The following is an 8,313-nucleotide window of genomic DNA, read 5'->3' on the forward strand; positions in this document are numbered from 1 at the left end:
ATCTGTTGCCGTTAGTAGAGTGGAGTCCCATGCTAGGGTAGGACGTGTGAATTTGGTGCTTTTTTTCCTGATCCATAAGAGTTCTGTTTTAGTGGCGTTGATACTTGCTGAGCAACCTGTTACAAAATTGCCATCTAAATTTGTTACTGTTAAGTCATTTCTGAGCACCAAATTCAGGAGATGTATCAAAATGCCACCACATCCAAAGCAATCTGCATTTTATGGCAGATAACTTAGTTCTTGGACACATCGTGTTTCTTAGGCATGTCCTCTAAGCCAGCTTTCACCCTGTCTGAACCCAAGACCCCTGAATAAGGACCAAAAGAACAGACCAGACCCCCTCTCTCTTCCCCCTCCCAGTTTACCAGAGAAAGGAAGCAGTGGCGGCCAGAACAAGGGTAACTATGGCAACAGCAGTGGGAATCTGTGCGTGTTCACAGACGGGGACACACTGCATGGCCATATGGTGTAACAAAGCCTGCACAGGAGGAGAACGTGTTGCTGGCATACAGGCCCTATACTGACTGCCATTGCCTACAAGGGAGGGAAACTTTGTCTCTTATGACTGTCTACTGATTTTCTAACACATCGTTTGGGAACAACTGCCCTAAAGTACCTGTCCCTTGCTCTTCTCCGAATAGACAAACCTTCAAATGCTGGCCTAAACCTGTGTTCTTATCCCCTTTTCAGACTATGCAGCGTGAAAAGTGTTTGAGCAGTCGTGATTTTTATGGACTTTTGGTCTTTTACAGTGTGGCAATTCTTATGAGTTATAGTGCTCCTCCGCGATTCGCGGTCTCGGTCATTCGCAGTATTTTCCGACCGCAAATGACCAGGCAGGAGAGGGCAGCCGGAGCACCAGCGAGTGAAGGAAATCACTCACAATATGCTCCGACCGTCTCTTCCTGTACTAAAGTTGGGCCTCACCAATCAGGAGCTGCGTGTCAAAGCAGCCCCTGATTGGTGAGGCCCGACTTTAGTACAGGAAAAGGCGGTCGAAGCACACTGCGAGTGATTTCCTTCACTTGCCGGTGCTCCGGCTGCCCTCTCCTGCCCAGTCGTTCGCGTTCGGAAAATACCGCGAATGACGGGGACCGCGAACCGCGGGGGAGCACTGTAATTCATTAGAATTGCCACACTGTAAAAGACCAAAGGTCCATAAAAATCACGACTGCTCAAACACTTTTCACGCTGCATAGTCTGAAAAGGGGATAAGAACACAGGTTTAGCCCAGTATTTGAAGTGTCAAAGGTTTGTCTATTCCGAAAACAGCAAAGGACAGGTACGTTAGGGCAGTTGTTCCTAAACGATGTGTTACAAACTCAGTAGACAGTCATAAGAGACTTTTCTTCAAGGAATTTATCCAAGCATGTTAAACCCAGCTATGCTAACTGCTTTTAACCCATCATCTGGCACTGTCTACTTCTGTGTTCTGATTCCTTCATTACCATAGGATTTAAATGAACTGAGCGCTACTGTCTGCGCAGATTTTTACATGCAGAATTTTCTGCATAAAACTCTTTCCTGCATCAGTTGATAACTCCATGCAGACAAAAGTGCACAAAACCCTGGAACTTTGTACAGCTCACCACACTTTTTTTATTTCAGACTTTTTTTTGCAGCATTCTTTCCAAAAAGAAGACCCAAAGCAGTTTACAATTAAAAAAAATACAATCAGCATAACATATCGATAGTACATTGAGCCCTCAAAGTGGTTAATAAAGCTAAAATCTGGGTTTAATGATCCTAGCTGGAGTCTACGTTCTCTCTTCCTCCTCCTCTCGGTTTAGGAAGTAAGTTAACAGGGACACTAAGCATTTAGCTTATCCAAATTCCAGCTGCTCGGCCAGATTTGAAAAGAAACTGGAGCCTAGCTGTGAGCTAAAAATATCTGCAGCACTAGCCAACTGATCCTCAGTAATCACGGCTCAGCCAAGGATTTAAATATAGAATGTGTGGCAGGCACTTGACAGATAGAGTGCATGGTACGGCTTCAGTGGAACAGATTCATGGAGGGCTAATCTCATTCATTACGGAGGAAGAAGATCTCTTTCTCTTAGAAATATTTCAATCCACATAGCTAATTCATGACTGACCACTTGCAGATTTTATTCAAAATACTATATGTAGATGGTTGCCATAAAGAAAAGCTGGAATTGTGGAATATATTTGTGCATTGGTTTTTAAACTCTTAGCTGGCTGATTGTTGTTTTTTTTAAACAATGTGGGGCTCATAAACAGGGCTGTGGAGTCGGAGTCTGAGGAAATTTCGGGTACCTGGAGTCAGTCGGAACATTTATCTACCGACTCCATTTTTGAACTTGGCATACCAATCACGAGCGATTCTTTCAGCTATAGCACCCACTATATACACAGCACAAATGTTGCGAGCAGCTTCTGCGGCCTTAGAACCTTGATTAAAAGCAAAAAGAAGGTGGTGTCGAAAATGCTCATTTCTCTCAACTTGCCATTCCATTTTAACGATCTGAAAATTAACCAGTGCTGTGGAGTCGGAGTCGGAGTCTGAAGTACAAAAAACTGAGGAGTCGGAACATTTATCTACCGACTCCACAGCCCTGCTCATAAACTTAAACATGTCTAAAAACCCACCCAGGTCGGCACTTGTCGCCCAAGAGTGCCAATAATCAAACATAACTTCTGGACGTGTTGCGGGACTTTGTACACCTCTGAATGCCGCTGTGCACTCAGAGCTGAAAGGGGCCTATCTGGAGGAGTGGTTAGGGCAGTATGTGGGCGGGATGGGGGCCGACCTAGATGTCGTCCTGCAGGGATAATCAGATTTTTACTAGACATCCTGGATGAGGATGTAAAAACAGGTATAAGTGCCAAAAGGTATCCAAAGTAACCAGATAACCACTGCATAGAGAAAGTAAAGACCCACACACACTCCCCCACAAAGATCCAGAACATCAGCACCTGGTATAGGAAAGCCAAATAGCCTGGGGGTGGGCTAGTGAACCACAGAGAGGAGGACCCAGGCCCATAAGCCACTCTAACCACTACATTAATGGTGGAACATGTGCGCCCACCAACCCTTCCATCCCCCCCCCATCCTACTCTACTCAAGTTTCAAGGTTTTTATTAAAATCTGATGCTATCGCTTCTACATCTTCTAAGCGATTTACAGATTAAAAATGGGGAGATCAATTAAAATTTTAAAAAATGCCAAAAAACAGTACATATAAGATTAAAACAACTTAAATAAATGGTATTACATAAAAAAAATAACAAGACCTAAAACTTACCTGACACAAGAGGGATTTGGTGTAGGATTACAATCGGCATAGGATAGAAAACAAGTAAAGAAGAAACAGAAGGAGGTGGGGACAGTGATCTGATTCTTTTAGAAACAGAGCTGGAGACTTTCGCAGAAGGACCTTTTTAAATGAGTTTTAAGAAGACCTTTGAAATGATCTAAGTTACTTTCCTCTTTGATCAGGATAGGAAGAGTGTTCCAAAACTGGGGGGCTACTACTGAGAAAATGTCCAGCCGCTTAGTGCCTATTAAGCGTAGGGAAGGAACAGTTAGTAACTTGCGGTCCGTAGATCTTAGAAGACGGGAATTAAATAACAATATTTTAAAGGTTAGTAGAGCGATTTTGTAATTTGACCGGTAACCAATGGGCTTTATGTAATAGAGGGGTTACGTGGTCTAATTTCTTGGCCTTTGATATGAGTTTTATGGCCGTGTTTTGGATAGTTTGAATTTGCCTCATTTCCTTCTGAGTGATACCTGAAAAAAGACTGTTGCAGTAGTCTATTTTGGTGATAATTAGAGAATGGACTAATACATTCAAAGATTTTGGCTCTAGGAATTTGCAGATGGAACGGATCATCTTTAGTCTAAAGAAACAAGATTTAACTACGGTACTAATGTGTTTGTGGAAAGTTTAGATTTTTGTCGAAAACCCACCTGTCTACAACCACTTGCAGCCATAAGGGCTATTGGGGTTGTAAGCAGGTGAGTATAATGGGTTCTGGGGGGGCTCATTGAAGGTGCGTTTTCTGTAGCATCTGCCTTGACCTCTGAAAAAAGCAGAATTTAAAAATGATAGCTAATTAAAATGTTCTCTGCATACAGTGTACTTTACCATTATGCATTGTTAATAACATTATATTGTGTGTATATGAAGAATGAATGGAAGAAATGGCATTACTATTGGCAGATAAAGGCCAAATGGCCCATCTAGTCTGCCCATCCGCAGTAACCATTATCTCTTTCTCTCTCTGAGAGATCCACGTGCCCTCCCCCCTTCCCAAACAGAAAAGTCTTCCGCCGCCTATGCACGGTTCACATGTCACAACAATCACAGGTTGCCATCCAAGAATATGGCTTTCAGGAGCTGAACCATCCAGACCTGGTTCCCTTGGATTATTTCCTGTTCTGAGTTTTGCAGAATTTCTCTTATGGACAGCGGTTTTCAAGTGATGAAGATGTCAAGGAAGCTGTGACATCCTGGGTTGAAGTCATTGCAGGAAAATGATCATTTTGAACACCCCTCGTATTTATGTAGATGGTTGATGTCTTCAGGTGGTATTTTCATTGGCTGATGCTGTACCATATGCAAATGAACTGCTATACTGAGGCGTTTGTAGCTCAAATGATGTATTCTACTTTAGCTTGCTCAGGCCTTTGTTCTCTTGTGTCTAGACACCGTTTCCAGTAAGCTACAGAATAACAATGTGTACACCATCGCCAAGAGAAATGTGGAGGGCCAGGACATGCTCTATCAGTCCCTGAAGCTGACCAACGGCATCTGGATTTTGGCTGAGCTGCGAATTCAACCAGGGAACCCAAACTATACAGTAAGTTTCATCCATATAAATGTTATCGTTTGAGAAAGGGAAGGTAATTTTGTGAGGATCCATATTGCTTCTCTTTCGGCACGCTATGAACATAGGCTAAATCCTAGACTCTTCATTCTCTTGGACAATACCACAGTAGTGACCTACTGTCAATTGTCAAGGGGGAACCAAGAGTTGTCTGGTGGTGCAGGAGGCGGCTCTACTCATGGTTTGGGCAGAAACTCATCTGGACATCTTCAGTCGGCACGTGCTAGAACCAGGAGAGCGGTGTCTCGGTCCCACAACCTTCAAGTTGATTGTGCAGACTTGGGGTCAGCCGGTCATGGACCTGATGGCCACGAGTGTCAACACCAAAGCGCCCCGGTTCTTCAGTCGACCCAGGGATATTCTGGCTGAGAGGCTGGACGTTCTGGTACAGCCTTGGCCGATGGCGGGCCTCCTGTACATGTTTCCTCTGTGGCTGATGGCGGGCAGAGTTCTTTTTTGCATTACTCAGCACCCCGGTCGCATGATCCTGGTGGCCCCGGATTAGTGTTGCTGCCCAGTGAAGTACTATAGAGACAGAGTGGATTCCTTCTGCAACCATGTGACTAAAGGGAAATAACCCAACTGTCTAGAATGTCTCTCCTATCTATGTACTTACCTTGATAAGCTCTTTTCCAGGAATCTTTTTATTGAAAAATTTTCAAAGCAAACATACAGATTATAATAGTTCAGATAAAAAGAATTGTACAGATGAGCAAAGGGAAAACTATAGTAGAATTTTGTCACAAAGATTTAGGGTTGTTTTAATGAGAACAGTATAGCCATGCTTTACTTTGCAGACGTGTCAAAATAAAAAGTATTTCTTGTAGCTTGAGGGGATGAGATGGTTCAACAGTTTTCCAGAGCCCAGCCCTCAGCACCTATTTCTGCAGCTCATCCCCTTTTCCTTTGTTTCCACAGTTGTCCCTGAAGTGTCGAGCGCCTGAAGTATCTCAGTACATCTACCAGGTCTACGACTCCATTCTGAAAAACTGAGAATGTGAGCCCCCTTCCACATCTGATCCATCCCTGTATTAGATTCCAGATCGTTCTAGATATCTGTCACCAGTGGGAAGAAAGAAACTTGGAAGAGTTCTGAGGCCCCAGGCAGGGCATCCTTGGAATATGCACTAATAATAAAAGATTGTGACTAGTGACCTTGTGCTAATAGGGAACAACAATTTGATATTTTATTGTCTCTTAAACTTGTAACCACTGTTCTAACCACTTAAGCGTGTCGTGAGAGGCCCCATCATGTCACGTGATGTGGTCACTAGAGTTCAGTTTACTATATGTTATGTGATGTCATTGTTTTTGTAGTAAAATGCCATGTTGCTTAATGCCTTTTGTCCAGGGAGTTATGTCATGGCACCAGGTCTCATGACCCTTGTCCCATTGCTGCTGCTACTGTCATTAATCTGTTGTCATGGGCTTGTCCATTGCGTGCCAGTGTCTTGCATTTTCTACACTGCTTTACATTTTGCCAATATTTTGAAACCCTGTGTTACTCATTCCAAAAAAAATAAAAAGGCTGTTCAATAAACAAAGACAAAATCTCAATGTGGCATGTGCTGGTCTTTAATAATTTGAGACTGGAGTACTCTGGCCTGGATTCTGTATAGGACACCCGGGAGGGGCGTCCTATACAGAATCGGGCCTACACTAACCCAGATTCTGTAACCGGCGTCCATGTTACAGACGCCGGTTACAGAATCGGGTTATTGAGTAGACACGGCCGCTACACTTATCGCGGCAAGGGATCTCCCTGCTGTGATAAGTATAGTGGCCGCCTGTCCGATCTCCAGCAGGAGGGTGCCCAACCCCTCCTGCCGGAACGCTGCCTCCCTCCCAACTAACTTCTAATTGTTGGTGGGCCCGCCCCTTCCCAGCCCATCCCCACTAAGCCTAAGGCCTGATTGGTCCAGGCTTCTAAAGCCAGGGGGGGTGTTAGCGCAGGGGTTGGGGGTGGAATTCCGGCAGGAGGGGTTGGGCACCCTCCTGCCGGCGATCGGACAGGCGGCTGAGTCTACTTACAATGTAGGCCAGCATTTTGCTGGCCAACATTGTAAGCGTCTCTTCCTCTACTAGGGAGATGCGTGGAGGTGCCTTCAATATAGGCAGCCTGCCTGGGGAGCTTTTTTTTTTTTTTAAAACGTGCATCCCGATTGGCTGATTAGACAGCTGTAGGACGCCTACAGCTGCCTAAAATCAGGACACACTTTGCAGAATCAGATTGACACGTGCATAAAATAAGGAAGGGATAAATGGGCCCTTTAACAGTAAATCATAAAAATGGAAACCCTTCAAACAACAATGAATCTACAAACGACAACTATTTTTTGGCCTTGATAGATAATTTTGATGCTCTTGATTCAACTGTGACCACAAGAGAGTTCATATTGATTTACACAGGTAAAAGAAACAAAGGAAAAATAAGACTATACATAAAACTTATAATTCTTTAAAAAAAATCCAGTATAAGCAGTTAGATAAAATCTAAATAAAACTGGTCATGTTTTAGCCCATGCCTGTTTTTGTAAATCAAACAGTAGACACTATAAAAATAGAGAGATAACTAGAATCATGTACTTGCGACCCAAAGTAATCATTTTGTTTGTGGGGGAGAAAATACACACAAAAATCCTCAAACTTGTACACAAAGGCCCAGATTCTATAATGCGTCGTTGTCAGCAATTGCCTTAAAAGCGGCTCCTGACTGCCTGTCAATCAAGCAACGGAGCCTCTGGCAAAGGTAGGCACCCAGGGTTTTCCAGGCCTACCTTTGATGTGAATCGCACCTCTGCAAGCCCTTTGCCATGCCCACAGTGGTGTTAGGTGACCTAAAGTGCCTAAGGAGATGCGTTTCTGGGGCCGAGTTTTATGCTCCAGTGGGCGCCTAAAAAAATCAGCACCGGTTAGAGAATCCGGACCCAAACTCCTTTTTCTATTGTACACCCACAAAATTATGGCCAAAGCCTAGTGTACTTTATTGCATCAGTCCCCTTGTAGAAGTGAAAACAGGGCTGTTTTACGAAAGATATATATAACCTCATTAATATTAGAGTCTAAAGATGGACCCTAGCCAGAGAATTTGAAGTGCATGTTTTCTTTTTCAGAAACAAGGTCAGCATTCTTACAAATTGGTTCAAACAGCATAGTGGACTGTGAATAATGTGTGGCTCTGTATTTTCAGGGTAAGATCACACGTATTCCCCAGCTGCTGTGTGCAGCTATTAAATGCCAGGCTGTTCCCAGTGACTGCCATTGAATATCCAGTGGTGGAAACAGAGACTGTGTCTGTATTCAAGAGGGCCTGGGATAGGCACATGAGATCTCTCAGAGAGAAAGAGATAATGGTTACTGTGGATGGGCAGACTAGATGGGCCATTTGTCCGGTGTAAACTTAACTGGGTAAGCTAATATTCAGCACTGGCCCGTTAAGTTTTTAACAGCCAAAGATAG

General features: G+C 43.8%; 1 protein-coding gene across 3 annotated transcripts in view; it reads left to right on the top strand.

Annotated features, from left to right (window-relative positions):
• The window catches only part of LOC117349121 (AP-1 complex subunit beta-1), a 123,706-nt gene extending 117,295 nt beyond the window's left edge, over positions 1-6,411 (top strand). For all 3 annotated transcript variants that reach the window (XM_033922157.1, XM_033922159.1, XM_033922158.1), the window contains 2 exons: positions 4,673-4,827; positions 5,773-6,411. In XM_033922157.1, coding sequence (XP_033778048.1) covers positions 4,673-4,827; positions 5,773-5,847 — 230 coding nt within the window. In that variant the 3' untranslated portion in view covers positions 5,848-6,411. The remainder of the gene's footprint in view (positions 1-4,672; positions 4,828-5,772) is intronic.
• Positions 6,412-8,313: the final 1,902 nt, after the last annotated feature.

Source organism: Geotrypetes seraphini, chromosome 15 (assembly GCF_902459505.1).
Source record: "Geotrypetes seraphini chromosome 15, aGeoSer1.1, whole genome shotgun sequence".
NCBI classification, from domain to species: domain Eukaryota; kingdom Metazoa; phylum Chordata; class Amphibia; order Gymnophiona; family Dermophiidae; genus Geotrypetes; species Geotrypetes seraphini.